The 22,048-nt window shown below is 38.8% G+C and overlaps 1 protein-coding gene across 4 annotated transcripts in view; it reads right to left on the reverse strand.

The window, feature by feature from the left end:
• Window positions 1–7,525: 7,525 nt before the first annotated feature.
• Window positions 7,526–22,048, reverse strand: part of LOC111873443 (tRNA (uracil-5-)-methyltransferase homolog A) — a 172,754-nt gene continuing 158,231 nt past the window's right edge. For all 4 annotated transcript variants that reach the window (XM_023868169.2, XM_023868167.2, XM_023868166.2 and 1 more), the window contains 6 exons: window positions 21,580–21,772; window positions 20,834–20,961; window positions 18,750–19,000; window positions 12,723–12,954; window positions 10,294–10,486; window positions 7,526–8,869 (listed from right to left, as the gene is read on the reverse strand). In XM_023868169.2, coding sequence (XP_023723937.1) covers window positions 7,821–8,869; window positions 10,294–10,486; window positions 12,723–12,954; window positions 18,750–19,000; window positions 20,834–20,961; window positions 21,580–21,772 — 2,046 coding nt within the window. In that variant the 3' untranslated portion in view covers window positions 7,526–7,820. The remainder of the gene's footprint in view (window positions 8,870–10,293; window positions 10,487–12,722; window positions 12,955–18,749; window positions 19,001–20,833; window positions 20,962–21,579; window positions 21,773–22,048) is intronic.

Raw genomic sequence — 22,048 nt, forward strand, 5'->3', positions numbered from 1 at the left:
ACAATTGCTTAGATGGCCTGAGGGAAACAACTAGAAACCTCGGTCAGAATAGTTTGTATCCAAACCGGGTATCGAACAGAGCATCACTCTAATACAAGACTAGAGAGTTATTGCTACAACAACCAACTCAAGTTCACAATGTTACCTTTTATCATTTGGTAATTTGTTGCTTGACCAACAACTCCCATTTTTTCAAAACCAAAAATCTCACAACTGTCACAACCGAAGATGGCACTGGCAATGTCGCGGATCAGTTCACATCTTCACTTCCGTTTCCGTGGTAAAAAGCGAAGAGGACCGCCGAAGTTTAACAGGGAATCATTCCTTCCCTTGCCTTTACTTCGTTCCCTTCTTTCCCTGTTAAAACAGTGAAGTAAGGCATGTCTTCATCCCTCAAACTGCACAATTCCGAACACAATGCTGCCACCTGAGTACGTACAACAAAACCACGATTCCATGTAAATGACGAATGATTCCACAGTCAAAAACCATCTTCTGTTATTGCACTACTCCTACCATAGAAGCCGGAATAGCTTACTCAATATAGCGACGGGCTTCACGACCGGGGTTCGAAAATATAATAAAAAATCCCAACTCGTAGCAAAATCTTTCATACTCACTCCTTTTAACAATTACAGAAATAATGAACGACACTCAAAAGATAACAGAAGACGCAACAAAATACCTAGCTGAAGCAATCCCTAAAAACTCCTCAAATCACAACAGCAATGAAATTAAAATCGTTATAAAATCTCCCAAATAAAAAAATTAATATGGTTATGATGGAACATCAACAAAATTACCCAAAAGCAAGACAGACTACATTAGCAGCCTGTTAAGTTCTCTTTGCAATCAATCAATGGCAGTAGGAGTTTTCCCAGAATGATTTAAGTGTTCAAAAGTAAAATCGCTGCATAAAAACGTGAAAAGTCAAATACAGACCAGTTTCATTACTAACAATATTCTCTAAAACATCTTTGAAAGTTAAGTATATGAGAATATGTGATTTCTTGGTCTCAAACAGCGTCCTTGCAACGAACAGTTTTCATTTAGAAGAATCTCTCAATGGATCCAGCACTATTCAATTTCAGAGAATAATTTTATATGCTTTTAATAATAAAATGCATGTTGGTGAAATATATTGTGATCTTGCTAAAGCATTTCATTGGGAAAATCATGGAATACTATTATAAAAACTAAGTTTCTATGGAGTTTGAGGTACCACTGAACAGTGGCTTAAATAACACCATCATGCACCAACCAAAAAGTAACGTTACCATCTAACTCAAATTATGAAACCTGCTCACTCTGGGGAGGTACAAAGTATTAAGTTCTTTGAGGTTCAGTACTTGGTCCTCTGCTTTTTCTCAAGTATATCAACGACCCGCCCAGAACCGTCAACTTGCAGTCTAGACCCATATTCTTTAATGATACTATTTTCGTTTCACATCCAGAAATTGACTACTTTGAAAATTGCATTAATGATACCTTTGATAGCTTGAGCAAACAGCTGAAAGCCAATAAACTTATACTGACTTTTGATAAAACATATATCATGAAAATCTGTACTAAGAGCAAAACTTGTGATAATCTAAATACAGGGTATGACAATAAAACAACTGAATTCCTTGGCCTTTTAATCAACGGTAACTTAAACTGGGAGAAGAAAAAATGCAATATATTAACCCTCACGTAAATTCACCTCTGCTATCAGGACAGTCACATCATTCATGTAAACAGAAACTTCAAAATTTTTTACTTTGCTTACTTCCATTCCATCATGTCATATGGAATCATTTTGTACTGCAGGCATTAAAAAGACAGTCTCTTGTAGGGAATTATGTAAGAAATTAAATATACTTTTGATGGCTAGTGAATGCTTTCTTTCATTATTCTTACTTACTTTGGACAGTTTTCAAATTCAGATATATACAACAGAAGCACAAGATACGGATATAACCTACGTGTGCCAACCACTAACTTAGTAAATACAAAAAGGAGTTTACTGTATTGGAATTAACAATTCAATAACCTTCCTCCCGCAATCAAATGTCTGAATCATGATATAAAAGTGTTTACACCAACATTAAAAGAATATCTCGTTTCTCACCCCTTCTACTCTACTGAAGAATTTACCTCAATAAAAATATTCCCAATTATAAATACATGTAAGCAATAACACTCATGATTCTTGAATATAATTATTTTGGTGTAATTCTGTATTATAAGAGATGTCTGTACATATATAAATGGTTCTTTGCATTGTCTTTGTATTGACATGTTCTACAACCTTGGCTTAGACCTATGTGTGATCTCTGGAACATAAATAAATTGTTCTATTTTGTTTCTTTTTCATCTTTCATCCTTGATTTATTTAAAGGAACTTTTTTAATTTGGCTGGCAAAGATGTGACAGGAAATAGTCAAGACCTACTTTAAGGTACTATTTTATAATGTCTGGAGGCACTGAGGAAACCTTTGGATAATGACTCTTCCTTCCACAATATAATTCCATACCTCTGCAATACACCACAGGGTTATTAATCACTACACTGTGGCACCTCATACATTTTCTTCTGAATGATCTTAATAAGCATACATGCTTGCAAATTTCACTGTGATTTTGTATACGTACCGATTTTGGCTACTGCATATTTTTGTATGAAGAAAGATGAAGTACCAACCAGTAATCTGTACATTAGTTCAAAATATTACAACAGCAACGAATTTCCAAGAACCTCCAACTTTCATTGGGACATTAAAATTAAAAATACTCTCACAGCATCTGAATTTTATTATTCCACACTAAACACTGTATTTTATGTACATGTATATATTGTGGCATGCACACCCACTGCCAGGCAACAGCCATTAATTAAACTGCTCTGCAAACATGCACGTTTTCAGGGCAATGAGAAATCACAGCGATAATGGAAGATGCATTTTCTATGTGGTCCATGCGAAGGTGTTATAACCAGGACCAGTTAGCAGCTGCAGCTGGTTAGAGGACTGCTGTGGATCAGTTGTTAGAAGCTGGTAACCAAGGCTGGGGAAAGTTCAGTAACCCAAAGGAAGAGGAACTCTTTAAAATTGGGGGTCTTCCCAGATAAGATGAAAATAGCTAAACTAAGACCACTGTATAAAAAAGAGGAAAGATAGGAAGTTTGTAATTACAGGCCAATATCAGTTTTGCCAGTTTTCTCCAAAATACTAGAAAAATTGGTGTATAACAGGTTATATAATATTAAACACAGCAATTTCATGATTGAATCAAGGGGCACTGTGATGACCCACTATGGCCCATAATAAAATAAAATAACAACAATGACCACTTTACTTGATAAACCATACAGAATCCCTTGTTGTAACAGCTTCTAGTATGGTTCCTAACATTGTGACATGGCAGCTGAAGGGCCAGAACACAGCTAGCAGAAATTGTCCACTGCTAGATAACGGCTCAATAAATATATGCTGCTGACTGGTGGAGTGAAAATGCAATGAGAATCACAGTCTTCAGCTGGTCTTGCACCAAGTGCATGACACACAAAAAAAAATTAATGCAACATAGGAACAGACCACATGCACAACACCAATGATTATTTAAAATTGCAGTCTTGCCTCCAAACAAAGGCTCTAAGATATAACATATTCTCTGCATTTTACAGATTAACCATGACTGGATTTGTATCTTCATTCTACAAAATACAAGTATTTCTCATACATCACTGGTATTCTTTTTTAGATTCTTAATGTATTTGGGGGATATAAATTATATCAAATTTCAATATACAAACTATACAATTATCACATTATGCAGGAGATATACTGAACAAGGAAGCATGAATGTACTCTTTCAACTGGGTTTATCAAGCTGCAGAGTACACCTGTGTTTCACCTATTGCAAGTTAAATGTAGAACAATATTGTAGGTTTGAACATAGTCAAATAAATCTCAAAGGCACAAAAAAAATATCATGGTCAGAGTATTATAATAACTTAATAAAAATACTTTATACTAGAAGAAATTTCACATACAAATGCATCTCGAGACGGTTTTAACTGGAAGTCCTTAATGAAAGGATAATATAAACTTTCTGGGGTTTTGAATGGATTCATGTTATATGACTAGGAAACAGATCATGGTATTACAACCAGGCTGTAGTGTGCCCATTTCTAACACTCAGAAACCTATGAATATGCTCTGATGGAACGAAAATTTGGAATGGAAATATCGCAACTTCAGCAAAACCCTAATTTCATTTGGTATTCTCTAAATAAGGCAAAAGTCATGCACTGTAATGGTCACTTTCACAAACTACAGCCTTTACATTTTTATCAGGTACCCACTATATTCATTATTATGGGTAATTAGATGTCATTTTGGATAATGGCCCACTACTTTAGATACAGCTATTCCATGGTTAATGGCTAAAGCCTACATTTTGTTTTGTCTGAAGGTTCTTTTCAAGACGGGTGCTATATTTTTATGTACTAATCACCGCCCTTTTACACAAATTTGTGTATTTCAGATTAACAGATGGCAAGTAAACGTGAAGGTATTATGTGCTTTCATCACTGGGCATATCAGAAACACTGTGCGAGTCAGTATCAGGCGCACAAATCAAGCTTGCAGGTTCAGCATCTCTTGTGTTTGTGCCTGTTATTCTCTGCTTCTCACTGACATCACTACCCTCTTGTTCTGACAAGTTTGACATATCACTGTCACTTGCGTCACTTGACTCTTCTGCATGCGTAGCTTTTGAAATGCACTCATGGAAATATTTCTCAGATCTGAAAATATAGCTGTACACTTGCCCATGGCAATACACACAAGGCTGGCTTTCATGTGGGGTGCTTCCAAAATGATTTCTTAATGCAGTAACTGTATGTCCTATACCTTCATTACATTGCAAACAATATGCAACTTCGTTGCTTGATACTGACGTGCAGTTGGACTTTCGTGGCTCCTTTGATTTGTCCAACAAACGTGGATGGACAGCATCCACCGTAACACTACTGTTTGGTTCTGCTCCTGCAGGTTTACAATTCTGTTGTTCCATGGCATTACTGCCACAAATTCTACCGCATGAAGGCTCCTGTTTTAAATATTTAACTCTGTGGGCAGTTTCATCTGGATGCTGTCATTTTCGCTTTCAGGTTAACTTTCCCACCAACCACACATTTGCCACACCATACCTTCCTCGACGTCCGCGACTTCATCCCCACAATTTCACGATCTGCCTTTCGCTCTGACTACTAAATTTTAGCGGCAAATCAGTGCTAGTGCTGGGCAATATCAGAGAAGCTCGTATTACTAAATGCACTAGCGACATCTAATTTCCATTGTTGAGAGTTAATCACTTATGTGTACCAACCACAACAGCATGCCCATATTGACGCTATTCGTGGGAAGCATTCCGAGGCATATGACGTCACCGCCATCTGTGAGCAGACTGTCTAAAGAATATGGGAGCCTCAACATCTCACAATCCTATGGGCCCCCACAATCTGTTACAGGGATAGCTTTACCCTCTTATCAATTCTCATCTGTGAATGGTTATTACGGTAACACGTCCTGTTCATTATCACGAATTTCTACATTATTAATCAGGTTCACTGATTTATATGCTACTTAAAGACACTGTTTCTCTAGAGAGATTAGTAAATCAAATGAAATGGTATGATGAGTTGGTAGGGACATGGCAAGAAGCAATCATAGCCTATTTCCAAATCCTGTATCAGACATCTGCCTGAGACCAAGGAAAAGCACACTGATTGTAGGAAATCACAGTTTGACACATAAGTGGTCTATGTCCAGGATGAAAAAAAGTAATTACTGAATCTGAAATATTACCTACATGTTAAAAAACTGTTATACAATTTACCTTTAAATTGTAAGGGTGATGGAAAAAAAATGTTTATTTTTGATAGCCAGTTAAAAGACATTAGTCAGTTCCACGTCTAATCACAAATTCTTAAAAATGTAGGTAACAGGTATTACCAACATCACAACCAAGTCAGACCATATTAAGAAGACAGAAGTTACAAGGGAGAACAGAGGAGAGCCCCTGTTTAGTGTTAAGTGATTTCAGACTTCTCTTCAGTCAGTCTTGTGTTTCTATGATGTGGTTCCGCCTTGATCAAATTTCCTACACTGGAAGATTTTTTTCAGTTTACAGGGAACCACTACTGACAGGGATTTCATTGCATGTATTATGTGTGAATAACCACCAATTCTCTTTCCCTTAGGTCACTGCCATATTCAAGTTACAGTTACATTGATACAGATCCACACATTCAGCAAGTTCTGAGTAGTCCCAGTCTCATGCAACAGATGGTAGCATTATAGCATTAATTAAAAATTATGAAACCTCATGTGTGGTTAGATCTGCTTCAGGTGACAAGTAAAAACAGTATAGTGGTATAATTGTGGACACTACTCATTGCTGGGTAAAACACATTGATGAAGTAGAGATGCATACTTATATGACAAGCTAATGCCTAACAACACTGCCAGACAAATAACTTTATTTGCAGTGACCACCACATAAGTACAATATAATATCCTCCATGTTGTAAATTTGTAAAGGCAATGCAATGACCATTATTAAGGAGCTTGACCATTCCAAGGTCTGTGTTAATGGGTGTGATGCACACAAAGAGGAGTTAGAGAACAACTACCATTGATCTCTTGTGCCATGACAAGGAAGGCGACGGATCCCACTTGTTGTACATTACAAGAGATAAGATCCGTGTCCAATGGGCATTCCAAGGGAATTACAAAATGCACATTCTCCAAGGCCACAGGAATTCAAGACTGAAATGCCAGCATGAAAAATCGGTCATAATTTAATGCAATGAAGAGAATGTTATTATGAACTTCTTGCCTTCAGAGACTGTCCTCCATCACAATGTCTGATCCCATATGTGTGTGAATAATTTGAATTGATTGTGATGACCCACCATCCTAGTCTGAAACGTTCCCCTGTAGGTTATCATCCATTTTTCCCTTTATGACTGCAGGGACATTATTACAGGAGTTATGATGCCGGATGATACTCGTAAGATGGAGAGAAAGTTTCACATACATGCTCTTGATGTTTAAAACCATATAGCAAAAACTATCTGGGCAAAGCCACACTCCCCACTAAACTATTTTTCATTTTCATTTTTAAGCTCATACAATTAGCAAGTCATCTTAAGTTTGGTCAGTTTCAATGGAATGTTAAAACAGAAACAGTAATACAATCTGAAACCAAAACAATCACGTACTGGTACAAATACAGGGTACACACAAATTACAACAATCCTTTTAGCGTGTCAGAAAAATGCTGAATAAGCCACTGGAAACATTAAGAACAAGGTGGACCAAATGAAGGAGGATATACAAAAAACAGTACGAAAAGATGAACACTTATGGGAGTGCAGAGGATGCAGAAGGCTGTCATAAAATGACACCCTGATAGGCGATATTTAAGGTCCAGGTAAATACAGTTGCAGCATGGGTAGAAATAACAAGGGCCTCAATACACCATATGAAGTCTGTGCCAGTATTTTATTCTTGATACCAATCAATATCACATGGTAAAAAGTGTCAGTATAATGAAGACAGAATATTAAACTTTCAAGACACATTCACCACACCAAAGTTTAATACAACTACTTCCTATAGTCAAATAGAAAATAAAAATATAAAGATGAGAAATCTTTAAATTCTGTAAGTAAATTGAACATACACAACACATTGAAGACAGTGAAAGTAGCAATGGCTGCTTTTCTAAGTTCACTGGAACACAAGAAATATATCAATAATCAACTGCCATTACCTGCGGCCACTATGGCCTCTACGTCCCCATGTTTCCCTCCCAACGTTTCCACCCCTTTTGGCACCTCTGTTATTGTTTGCTCCTCCCAGTCCCTTCAACCTTCCACCTGTCATGGATCCATACTGTGAATACAGGTTGGGTGGTGGCCCAAATGCTGCAGCACCAACAAGCCCACGTGTAAGACCTGCTCTGTAAGCCATTTCCTCCCTCTCTAACATGGCAGCAGCAGTGGCAGCAGGTGAGCCCACCAGTAAGCCATCCCCCATCCCCAGGGAACCTGCAGATCGGCGTATACCTAGAGAGCGAGGGGAGAATGATGAATCTATTGCATCTTCCACATCACGACGGAAATCAGAGTATCGGCTCAAGGTCAGTTCATCTGATGAAAAATCCAAACGCTGAGGACGACGAGGTCCATATGGATCCATCACTGGAGGAAAATACTCCCTCTCCGCAAGAGGGGATGGTCCATACCCATCCATGTATACATCTCTTGCACGAGAACGGACTGGTGCCCGAGGGAAATCTCTTACTGCAGGTCCCATTTGAGGTGGGCCCATAAATCCCATGTGCTGTGGCATGAGAGGTGGGACTCTCATGTTAGACATAGGCATACCCATCCCTCTGCCTCTTGCTCCACCCCTAATTCCTCGTGGCATAACCCCAGGTACTGGCATGCCACTACGCATTCTTGAGCCCACATTTCCACGCCCCCTGGCCATTATATTACTTCCTTTCATTCCTCTTCCTGTTCTGCCCCTGGTATTTTTCCTGGAGGTGCTACGTGGAATAGGATTTTTTGCTTTTGGTAGTTTGCTGGGATCCACTCTTTCCAACAGAATGACCATCTGAGAATGCATGGTATGTGGGGCCACATCCACTGGCACAGTTCGAACTGGAACAAATGGGTGACCTGTCATGGTGCTTTTTCCAGCAGGACAACACAGATCCAGAAAGTTTCTGATGGGAGCCTTGTGGTTGGAGCATACATACACCAATTTCTGAACACTGTCCATCTTCCGCAGGTGTGAAAGAACCTTTTGATCTGAAATACAAAAAACATAAATGCCATATGTCTATATTAACAAATGAATAAGATAACATGCTCTTACCAACTTCAATCATATTTAGGGTATAATATTAATAATTATGAAAAGTAGAAAGCCATATTGTGTACAACTGTAAGAATTCACATATGATTTACCAAAAGGTCCATTGGTGTTTGTTTAGACAATTCAAAAAGTATTTTTAGTATATTAATTGTAGTGCAGGATATATAATATAGCGTAATTAATATGGGAATAGAAATACATAACTTACCTTTCACATTAAAAAGAACAGAACATTTTAAGGTTTTTAAAAATAAATTAAATGTTTACTACAAAACTGGATTTATTCTATACAAGAGTTTTTTTTAGTAACAACGATAGATGGTAGTTTGGTACTTTATGTTAGTTTTGATATGATACGGAAGTACATAGATGGTTTTTGGACTGTTACCTTCCCTAAACATGTAATGCTTTGTTTTATGTGGCCAACTGTTTTGGTAGTTTAAGTATATTTACTGCTTTATACTAAATTGCTGGAGTTGTCATCCATGCTTGGCAAGGTACAGCAAAGGGATAGTGATCAAAAATGGATTGTATTGTATACTGTATACTGTTTTGTACATTTTTAAGAGTTGTTGACATGTAGTATTTGGCTGTTTTCAACCGACTTGTCCAACTGTGCCTATGTAAGAGTCATGGATATTAAAATAAACTATAAGTTATAATCTTACTACATTCTACTGCACTAGGCTAGGAAAGAGTTAGGTTTTCTAAAATACTACTATTTTAGAAAATCAAAATTTAATCTGCTCTTAATTTCCTCATCAATCAAGTTTTGATTTGTTACTGCCATTTCCAAAAATATTTAAACTTTTCCACTTTCTCAATGGTGCTCTTAGCTGCCTTCATGTTATGATTTTGTAACATCAACATACATTTGCTTAGTTCACTCTATGTTGACTTCTAGACCAACCTTCTTACTAGTATCTGTTACAGCTTCTGTTTTTTGCTACAGGATATCTATTATTCCCATTAAATTAACATTATAAGCAAATATCAGAGCTTGATGTCACCATGCTACAAGACGGAAGGTCGCAAGTTTAATTCTCGATGAGATCACTGGATTTTTAAATTGACCTAATCCTTCCAGCTGTATTATGGCCCTGGGGTTGACCCAGTCTCTTACAGAAATGAGTACGAGGAATCTTCCTGAGGTTAAAGGGTGGCTGCCATGTGAGGCTGATAATCTCACTGCCATCTGTGAGCCAACTGTCTGGAAAATGTTTATAAACTCATCATGAACCATATTTGAATTCCTTACTGTTGCCTCCAGATGTTTAATTTTAATGTATATGTGTAATTAATGATTTATTACTTAAAGAGAAGATATGTTTTATGATATAAATTATAAATTACATACTCAAGCCTGTTCTTGGTGGATCCAAGATGGGTACAACATTTTTTCCTGTGATTTTCTCCGACAAGGTTGGAAGAACATCTTCAACACGGCCAGCAATGAATTCACAGTTTGTTATTTCATTTTTTGCAGCATTGACTTTTGCATCTTCCACATTCTGTTCCAAATATTCTACTCCAAACACCTGACCACATTTCTGGGGGGGAAAAAATGCATGTATAGAAGTTAATGTCAAAGGATGCAGTGTCACTGATTTCTTATTTCTGAAAGATACATTTCAATAAGGACTGAAATAAAAGTATATTTCTGCAACAATTGTTAGCAAATAAAATGGTACCAGCAGTCTGGTGAGACCTGAGCTCCAAGCTGCATGACAGTAGTACATCAATGGCTTAGCTACACCTACCGTACAACACCACAGCACAAATCTTGTACTTTACGTCCACAGATCAAGCAGCGAAATCAACCCCAACATTTTCAGAGATAAAAAGGAACATTATGTGTCAGGGGGCACGCGGTAGTGTAGGTGATTGAGGCACTATGCTACAAGCTGGAAGATCACGGGATCAAATCCCGATGAAGTGGATTTTTTTCAATTTATCTAATCCTTCCAGCCACACTATGGCCCTGGGGTCGACTCAGCCTCTAACAGAAATGAGTACCAGGAATATTCCTAGGGGTAAAGGGTGGCTGGCGCATAAGCCGATTGTCTAGAAAATGTGGGAGCCTCAACATCTCACAACAATATGGGCTTCCATGACCTGTTACAGGGATATCTTTACTTTTTTACTTTATGTGTCAATGCAAGATCTCTGACAGAAATGAGTCAGCTACACTCATTTGGAAAACGCTGTATAAGAAACAAAATAAATAAAATTGCAGACAACACAAAACACAAAGTCAAAAAAACACTCGTGTAAAAAGAATGCGTGTTCACAGCGCGGTGTCACGTGGTAGACTGATGCAATAGGCTTGTGGAAGTGTGACCTTGGCCTCCCCTCTCATCTACTTTCACTGGGGAAGCTATAAAAATAATATTCCAGGAACTTTCCGATACCACCTATTAATAAAGGAAGAGTCTCTTATGCAAAGACCTCTGATGGTGAGTTGTTGTTCCAATTCTTTTTATGGCAGCTTCTCCTCTTCCACCTATTTCCGAGAAGTGCCCCTTGTTTCCAAGGGAGGAATTAAAGTCAAGATGAGGAAGGGACGAAGCAAAATAATGAAAGGCAAACTCATGCTAATAGCATCAAGAAGTAGCAGCCACTGCTAGTCAGAAAGGAGAATGAAGTGGATGTTCAGAATGACCTGTGACATTTTACATCATCTGTGCACTTATTACACCAAATTACCTGCAATTAATGAAATGTTAATGTTGTTCATATGATCTCTCCTGCAGCACTAAGCTATTTCAATGTAAAGAAAAGAAAGTCATGACTGTAGACAATAGCACTGCAATAACAACGTGCAAGAACCTTTACAAACACCTGTAATAGGTGGGTTGGGGAGGGAAGTAACATAAAGAGGCACATGCATGACTGGTTGTTTACTTATGTCATATTTATTCAACCCAAAATCAGTGGCTTAAAGCTTGGGACCAAAATATTACATTTAATTGTCTCCAAATCTGTCAAAAAGTAGTGCACATATGATGCAAGAAAATACAGCAATTCTTTAGCGGCAGTAGTAAAAAGCCTACCACTGGATATGATCCTAAGCATGCCATATTCCTTTCACGCATTCTTCTCAATTTTCCACCAAAGGCACTTCTTGTTTCCCCAACCAAGCTATGACAGTAACTAACCTAGATTTCATTCACCTAACGGTACTAATCTGCCTAAATCGCAAAGGTATTCTTCATGCAACTTATTAAAATACCAACTTGAATGAATGAATGTATAAGGGGGTAGGCCTTCTTGGCCCTTGCACCGCAACCACAGTGATCTATATACCAACTTATTTCAGCCCTCTTAGGTTCACATATTATCCCCGAGAACTTTTGTTTCATACTCTTGTAATTTATATACCGTCCTCCAGGCAACAGTTTCTAAACTTTATATAATGGTACTCCCTCAGCTTAACAAAATTTCATCACACCTTATTCTGAATTCTGTGTGTATAAAGAAAAACATTTTCAGTTCTTCATTTTTAGAACAAAAAAATTAAGATTTTTATCAATTAATAATATTTATAAAATTTTACAAATGCATGAAATTAATTTCTGACATCCTGAGAAGTACAATCACTTCAATTTTTCTAGAAAACCACACTTGGAAACCAGTGCCACAAGGCATGAGATACTCGCACTTTGAGCCCACAAAACAAGCAGTAAAAATTGTGAAAAATATCAAGAACACTGATCATGAAGTACCAAAGATGTAAATGATGGTTATTGTAGACTGTAAGATATATCTGTGTGCTTTGTTACTCACCTTGGCTATACAAAGACCAATCCCGCCTGTACCACAACAAAGGTCAAGCACTGTAGTATCTTCAGTTGGCTCTACCAGATCAATGATGGCAGAATACAATACTTCAGCACCTTTAGTATTTACTTGGAAATAAGAAGAGGGCGACAGCTGGAATGTTAAGTCCAACAGATCTTCTTCTAAGTGAGTTTTCCCATACAAGTGTTCCATTTGAGGCAAAGGGACACCTACAAGCCTAAAACGTTACAAATAAATCAATTACTGTATATAAATATGTACTCAAGATAAAAAAAAAACAGAACCTGTAAATGAAATGAAGAATTCTATCTTTTTGGATACAACAAAGTGTAGTCCAGTGACTGAGCTCTAAATAGCCATTGCTTTGACAATCAAATCCAATACTACATGAAATGTAAGATTTGAGCTTTTCACAGCGGTGACTATGAAGAAAGCAGTATTCTGGGATGTGGCACCGTTAGATGTGGTGTTAATTGACGTTTCGGAGGAACGTACCGCCTCCATCTTCAGGGTAGAAGGAAAATTAAGAAAATTCGCAAGCGAAGAGACCAACAATGAACTATCTTATAGTGAAACAGATCTTTATACACACATATAAAAACTGTTAAATTGGTTCTGTAACACATTTTGGGAAGTTAAGTGTACCGATAAGATAAACACTGCTTTACACAGCAAGAGTGTGGTCTCAACAGCGGAGTAGCTGTGTCCTCTGCAGGGTAAAGTTGAGTTCTGTAATGATTACTAACACTGAGCCCTGGACATTTTATGGATGAAGTACTCTGGTTCTTTGACATTTCTGATATATCAGCTTTAGTTTTATGTTTATGTTAATTTACTGAGCAAAAACATAAATACCATACGAAAAACAAGTGTTCTACAATGTACCAGTGAAGAGGTTTGTCTAGAAGCAAATACATAGAAAATTTAGTATATATATTTATATCTTTTCAGCAAAATGAAGGCCAAAATTGTAGTAGCTAGGGGCACAGTTAACGTACTCTTTTAAAACGTGATGCATTTCAGATTCTTGGGAATGACTGTAACACATCAAAGTTGAATTAAGGAAGAAATTACAGTAAGTTAGGGGTACGCAGTAGCGTAGTGGTTAAGGTACTATGTTACAAGCCGGAAGGTCGCGGGTTCAAGTCGCGATGAGGTCACTGGATTTTTTTCAATTGACCTAATCCTTCCAGCCGAACTAGGCCCTGGGGTTTACTCAGCCTCTAACAGAAATGAGTACCAGGAATTAATTAAATGATTTTCCTGGGGAGTAAAGCGCAGCTGGTGCGTAAGGCTGACAACCTTACCGTCATCTCTGAGCTGACTGTCAAGGTAATGTGGGACCCTCAACGTCTCACAACCCTATGGGCCCTCACTGCCTGTTACATGGATAGCTTTACTTTACTTTTACTTTATTACAGTAAGTTAAATTCATGGACTGCTTATTACTAGTCAATTCAGAAAACTTTTGCCTTCCCACCCACACACACACACATATACATACATACAGGAAGTCTCTGATTTACATTGGTGTTCTTTCCTGAATATAACTTGTTATTAAGGGCACGTGTTTCCAGGGACACATTTTTCGACTTACCGCCTAGTTTGTACTGTGGGCAGAGTTGATTATAGCAGCAAAAAACACCACTCAATCCTCAACTGCACTCTCACTCTGTTCCCCATTTGGGCCATCTTCAACAAAAATGGCCTCCACCTTCTTGAATGAACTGGCCATTAGACATCTTTTTCACTGTCAGCTGTTTTACGAGTAGAGTGGGCAGCATTTCCTCCTCCTTCTGTACCCCTTGCTGCTCTAACTTCATCACATCTTCCTTGGTCAGTTCCTCATTATGCGGTTCCAGTGTCTCTACCATGTTACTTCCGTGATTGAAGCCAATCTTCTTCTGCACCTTCATTTTCGGAAAACTGGCACTCTTGGACATCATGTATCCACTCTGCATATATGCTACACACTACTCATCACAGTTTAAGTGACCTCCTCCTGTGATGCCTCCATATTAGACAATGACCCCCCAGACTTGCATTTGTGATGGGTTCAAATTTGAGCTGAGACACTGGCTATCATGACTGAGGTTCCCCTCAGACCTTCCAGGCAGATTCCTGCAAGGGGTATCCAGAAAGTAAGTTATGATGAGTTACTGAAGAAACAAAAATTTATCTCCAAACCATTTATATTGCCATTTCTGTACTGTACACTCTGTACACTACTTTTCAACATAGTTTCCACCATTGTTAGGCACTTGTCACAGCAGGGCACCAGTCTCTGCATCCTGCATCGCAGAATGATGCTGCCTGCAATGCAAACATGTTAATGGCTTTGTTGACCTTGCTGTCGTGGAACAGCCGGCCACCAAGGAAAGTTTTCAGATGCAGGAACACATGAAAATTACTTTGTGCTAAGACTGGGCTGCAGGGGGGATGATAAAATTGTTTCCAGCCAAATGTCGTCATGAGATCTTGCATTGCGGTGGCAGTGTGTGGGCAGGCAATGTCATGATGCATCACATCCCCCTGACTATGCATGCCACAATTTCTCATATGTGTCGCAACAGACACCTGTGTTGATTGTTGAGCCTTGAGGCAAGAATTCCACAAGCAGAACACGTTTCCTGTCCCAAAACACTGTGCACATGATTTTTCAACTTGAAATGGTCAGTTTCAATTTTTTTCTTTATTGGTGATGATGTGTGCCTCCACTCCATGGACTGCTGCTGCAATTCAGGGGCTACGTGCAACACCCTTGTCTCCACCTCTCTTGACTGTACGGCTCAAAAAGTCATCGCCTGCTCACTGTATAATGTCAAAAAGTTCAACACACTGGCCTGCCATTTCATTTTGTGTTCTTCCATAAGCATCTTTGGCACCCAGCATGAACAAAATTTCCAAAAATGAAGTTTATCAGACAGAATGTCATGAAGAAGTGACCATGAAATTTGTGGAAAATGCAAGGAAAGTAATGAAATGGTTAATTATCTGTTCCCTTGAATCTTCTCTTCCACTGCGTGCACTAAATCTTCATTAACCACAGATGGTCGGCCGCTCTGCGGATCATCATGCACATTTTCACATCCTTCATTGAAATGTCTCAGCCATCTCCATACCACTGAATCACTCATGCCATGTTCTCTATAAACCTCACAAATCTGATGATGAATATCAGCTGGTTTCATGTTTCTTCCTTTCAAGAAACGGATTACAGACCACATTTCACATGCGGCAGGGTTTTCAATTTTCCTGAACATTGTAAATACACAGGATGTGTAAATGTGAGTCAAATGTCTGCAAATGGTGTCTGTGCCTTCCCAGAGGACCAATAAACTTTGCAAGCATGCACACTATTGTCACTGCAGCAGTAATATTTGCAAACAGAATTTATTTTATGGACATGCCTCATACTTCAATTAGGCCATGAAGGTTTCCTTCTAAATGTTTTAAATCCATTATTCACCAATCAACCTATCACTTAACACTAGACAGTTTCTGAGATATTGACAACATAAAATAAATCAGAGAAAATACACTGCAGCTCCTCCAGACTTTGCAAATTGGTGACACGTCCTAATCATCTGCCTTGGTGAGCCACTGCCAGACAGTCCCCTTGAGAATGCCATCACTTCTCAGCCCATCAGTAGCAAGAAAGAGGTCAAAAAGCTGATTTCTGCAGCAGCAACACTCTTGACTTGTACTTGGGAGGTACTCAGTTTCAATCTTAGCTGTGCCACCGACATGTTTGACTAAGGGTTTTCATAGGGTTCCTCAGTCCCTCCAGGCAAATGCCTGGATAGTACCTCAAACAAGTAATGCTTCCATCTGAATCCTATCCAATTCATCAGCCATCCTACCATTTTATGCTACAGAGTCTAGACACAGACAGTGTCAAAAATAAATAAAAAAAAAATGAAATAAAAATTTACACAAGTTCATATTTTGTGATACGGAAAATACTGTTGTCAGCCAGGTCTGCAATGTTAACAGCATGACCAGTTCAAATCAGCAAGGCCTCGCTGGTGCTATTTGTTCCTCACAAAGGGGCACGATGGACCCAGATCTTGGGGCAAGATTTTGAAGAACTAAATTCAAAATGACTTTATACTAAACACGAAATGACACAGAACAGAGAAACTGTCTCTTTTAATTGAAGGCATTTTGAACTGTTACACCATTTGACACAAGCAAACACTACCACTGAGTGCAACCAATTTGATTTAATTGCATAAAGAACTTCATGTTTCAGTCTTAAGAGACCAGAAGGTGCTCAACACATGAGGAAGTACAGTGAAAACAACACAGCATGCCACGAACAAACACAAGATGATACCAAGAATCTCCTTCTCAAGAGAGACAGAAGGCACAATTTCAGCCCCCGTCAAGAAAGATAATAGGAGAATGGACACGGACCTATTTGGTTTATAAATTTTAACTTAAATAACAAATGTTTTAAAAACTTAAATACTTTAATATACCAAGAAAGCTGCCGTAGTTGTGGAAAAGTTGGATTTTGTATATATTGTGCATTACGAACATTGTATATATTGTAGCGTGTCTTGTGTATGTCACGCTACAAATAAACTCATGTAGGCCTCAAATTCCGTAGAAACTTTATTGTTCTTCAGGCTTACACAATCACACGCTTTACAATTGTTAGCCTACACAATTTCTCGGCGATACTGGACTGTCTTCTGCAGCGGATGTTCCAAGACTCTCTTCTTCGACGGCTGGGTAAAGACTGACTGCTTCTCGCCGAAGCTGGGCTATTTATCCCCTCGGCCGCTGCTAGGCAAATTAACCCTCTGTTATAGCAGTGGAAACGTTGCTTTGTTGGTTCCGCGATTCCTACGCAATGACCCACTGTTATTGCGTTGTCTCTGTGGGAACGCTTCGCGTATTCGTCGTAACCGTGGAGATTGATGTTCTCTACACAACGGCTCACTGTTGGGGTTACAGTGCCGCTATTGTAACTTCCTATGCAACGGTCTGTTCTAGCGTTTCCATAGAAGTGACTCTTCTGGATTCCCGACACGTTACAATATATATATGTATTTTAACACTCAAAACACCCATTGTGATAGTAGTTTCCAAAAAAGTATTAATGTACCTCTGATGATGGTCTATAGGGACCGAAACATTTAAGGGTGCTAAGTTTTCAAGTAGTAAGAACTTCAATAGTCACACCGGACGGAGATGTTTTGTCTTTGTACTTTGCACTTATAAAGGTCAACTGTCAATTAATTCTACCCACCCCCAAACCGTGAAGTTAATTACATTCAAAATTACAGTAAAAATGAAAGCTATCCTACACCTTAATGTTAAAGCACACAGCTGTTAATGTATTAAAAATGTCTGAAAAGATTTTTTAACATTACTTTACATATACATATATATTCACCTTAGTAGGGTGTGGGTGTGTGTGTGTGTGTGTGTGTGTGTGTGCGCGCGTGCGCGTGGAGTCTTCACATATCAATTCTCTGGATATTGACCGAACAACCCCCGTTTTCATATAGTGTATGTAGTGATTGGATGCGGCTTGTATAGTGTGCTGTGTTCGACTAAACAATACACACAAATACACCACGCTGGTCAGAAAAACTTAGGTGATGATACCACCAGAATGAACTAGGTGTAGATGAGAGGATAATATTAAAATTGATCCTTAAGGTATAAGGTGGTACGATGTTCCCTGGATTCTTCTTATACGGCCTCAGGGCCAGTGGCAGGTTCTTGTGAACATGAACCTTTTAAGAAAGACCCTCAGGGTACACACTAATATGAACTTTTCTTACTTAGTTTTGATGTACAGAAACAGCCCTGTAAAATATGGTATGTAACAACTAGACACTATAAATAAGAACAGACAAAGAGTGGGCAAAGAAATTAGAGTACTTAAAGAAGGAGAGAAAGCTTTGTCATTACTTTATCCATCCTGGTGGAAGCATCACTGGAGATTTCAATTAGAAATTATATTCTTAATTACTTTCTAACATCTATACCTACTTTTCAGTAAACTGCTGGAAATACAGGGATGAAATATTGCAAGCCTTTCCATCTCCTTTAACAAAGTAATCCTTCAGATCATTTTTCAGTCTCATCAGTTCATCTTCAGTGAGAGACTGGGGGTGAGCCACCACCACAACCATCAACTCATTACTGGATGTCATACGCACCACCAGGTGTCTCCAGTACCCTTCACCCTTCTCTGCTGTGAAGGGTGGCTTGTCTGATTTACGCACATAATCTTGAAAGAGCTGTGTAGGTCATCACATGATCAGATTAACACAACGCAACTTAAAACAGATCAATATTTTGTTTTCCTTAAACAATATTGCTAATCTAATTTCATTTTATGCAAGATATATTTGGAAAAAAAAAATCAGTAAAATCCAAGAAAATCTCATAAACAAATAAGAACAGATACTAAACATCTAAGAAAATGGTTACAAACATTTTCCTCTAAATAAACAGATGTACTGGCCCAAGCAAAGGCTGCATTCCCCTTCCTAATTCACAACACCAATGTGAAGACATGTGTGTTGTAAAACAGAGGTCACTAATTTTGTAGTACTAGGTACTAGATGATTTCTTAAGATTTCTTCTGCCACTGCCCTGAGTGAACCTGCCCAATACAAATTTCGAATATTCCAAGTGCCAAATCTCATATCCATTTTCTTTAGCTTAGGTCGTTTATCCAAGGAATCCGTCCAGGTCCAAAGCTTTGTGTTCATTTTCGTAACATATTTATTTTTTGTGGTGAGGAGTTTTTAGCCGCACGCCCAACCCGCAAGCTGTCTGTGACTGCTTATTCAATATATTCGCAGCTTCCCTCCAAATCTGGAGGGCATCTTCTCCACCCACAACCTGAGGACGCGCCATGCCGTGGTGACAAGGGGCCCACCTAACGAGATGAAGTGACAGCAGGTTGGAGAAAACTGCACAATGAGGAGCTTCATAACTTGTACTCTTCTCTAAGTACAGTCAACTCTCGATTATCCGGGCTAATGGTGGGGATGGAAGTCACGGTTAATCGAAAACCCGGTTAAGCCAAATTTTATTATACGGGCTGGACGACTGTGAAGGGTCGGAGTTCGAGTCCCGGTAGGGTCAAGAATTTTAACTTCTCCNGTTAGAGATATTGGATAGGATGGTATGGATTGGATTGCTCTGGCTCAGGATAGGGACCAGTGGAGGACTCTTATGAAGACGGTAATGAACCTTCGGGTTCCATAAAATGTTGGGAAATTCTTGGGTAGCTGCAGAATTGATGGCTCCTCCAGAAGGGCTCAGCTCCATGAGTGAGTGAGTGAGTGAGTGAGTGAGTAAGTAAGGAACGGTGAGATTCCCAACCATCAAACCACTCAGCCTCCTGTCTGATTGGCACATTCAGTTCTTTTTCTAAGGTTAAAAAGAGCTATGATGCAAAGCTGACCACTCACCTCCATTCACTATTGAAATTAAGCATGCATGAAACTTTTCCTCCACTATGCTTACATACCTTCATGGCACTGTGCTTAGGCACAATAACAAATTTATCTTTTTACATGTTACTTTTCCCACTTTCAAATAGTTCAGTTTCTGGGAGTGCCTGCACTTGGGCCAATATGGTACAATTAAATGAACATGTATATTATTAATACTCTTCTCTGTTGCTAGAATCATATATTTTATAAGTCACACTTCGCAGTGAATCATTTGCAATGGTATAAATTATAAAATTTATACATTAACAAACACCACCTGAATACTAAAGTATTATTGGGGTTGTAACTAGAATAGGGCCTATTAATTCAGACTACAGGGAAGCAGAACAATTTTAAGAACTGTCTTGTCTGGGCTGGTTGCATGCTTTTAAGCCAGTCCAAAACAATAAGCTAATATCAAGCTGTGATCATTCCAATGCATGGATCTGGACAGCAATACTGGCTTAGAGCTTTCACCCAATTTAGTGACTAAGAGCAATACTAACATTGCAAACAGAGAACAAATAAAAACAGTCCTCCACTTTTAAGTTATAAAATGAGTCCGTCACCGTGCAACGTCTCAAAATAACGGAATCACGGCTGTGGTTCTCGATAATTGCCTACCTTCACAGCCTCTCTCATTTGATCAGGCAAATGTTTTAGAGAATCTGCCGGTCCAACCCCAATAGAGCCATCCTTGTAGTTCTCCAGACGGCAACCCACTGTGCGCTCTTGTGTGTCAGGGTTTAGTCCTAGACCGTGACAGTGTAAGCAACCACGTAGGATAAAACTACAGTTATCAGCTACCGAGCAAGCGGCTCAGCCGACAACTTGGCTAGACCGGACTTGGGTAAATCAGGAGAATCAATAAATACAGAACAACATTGAAATCATTAAGGACACAACATTACCACTCTGTGCTTAGATAAATATTATAAAGCACAAGTAGATAATGACTGAAAAATTACCTTCTTCATGCATAATTTGAAGGCCACATGAAAGAGCTCAAATCTATGAACAAGTTTATAGCATTAGATTGTGCTCAAGTTCAAATTAACACCTCTCACCCATAACAGGGTACTTTTGAAAAGGCTAACATACTAAAACAAGCATGCGTCTTCAAACAAAACTATTCTGCCTCTTTATCAAATGTGGCTGTACTCACTTTCCAGTGAACACGTACATTATCTACAGCATGATAGGAGCTAAGCTCTTCAGTAATGTACAATATATAATAACTTCAGTAACTTCGGAAATAACATTACAATAACTTGAGGGAATGCCCACTGAAAACCTCTCTTTAATTCTAAGGGCTGTTGGAAATATATCCTCAAATATCTTAATCTACATTAGACATGAAGCTTGCTTACCAACTCTGAATTCACATTTATTACGATATGCATCAACAATAGGTGAAGGTCTAATCTCGTCCAGTTGGAATGCCAAACCATCATATTTCTCACGCTGCTGTTCAGCCCATCCAGCTAGTTCCGGATTGCGACGTACTACCAAATCTCCCAACCGAGACACCATCGTCTTTAACTCTTCAGTCTTCTTCTTCAACTGGACATGAAATGTGTCTGTCATCATAATCATCCTCACCATCACCATAACAAAACCACCATTACAAGTGTCAAAACAATTAGAAATTTAACTGATTCACACACTGAATACCTGGATGCCTGTGGGGCATCCAACGTTCTGAATGGCATTAGCTACTTTTAAGGCTGTGAGGTTACTGTGGAGGGCAGTTGAAAATATACTGAATAACCAGTCAGAGGAAGCAAACAGAGTGTGAGCCTTGACCTTGGAGACTAGGCAAAAACTCCTCACCAGACA

This window comes from Cryptotermes secundus, unplaced genomic scaffold, assembly GCF_002891405.2.
Source record: "Cryptotermes secundus unplaced genomic scaffold, Csec_1.0 scaffold333, whole genome shotgun sequence".
NCBI classification, from domain to species: domain Eukaryota; kingdom Metazoa; phylum Arthropoda; class Insecta; order Blattodea; family Kalotermitidae; genus Cryptotermes; species Cryptotermes secundus.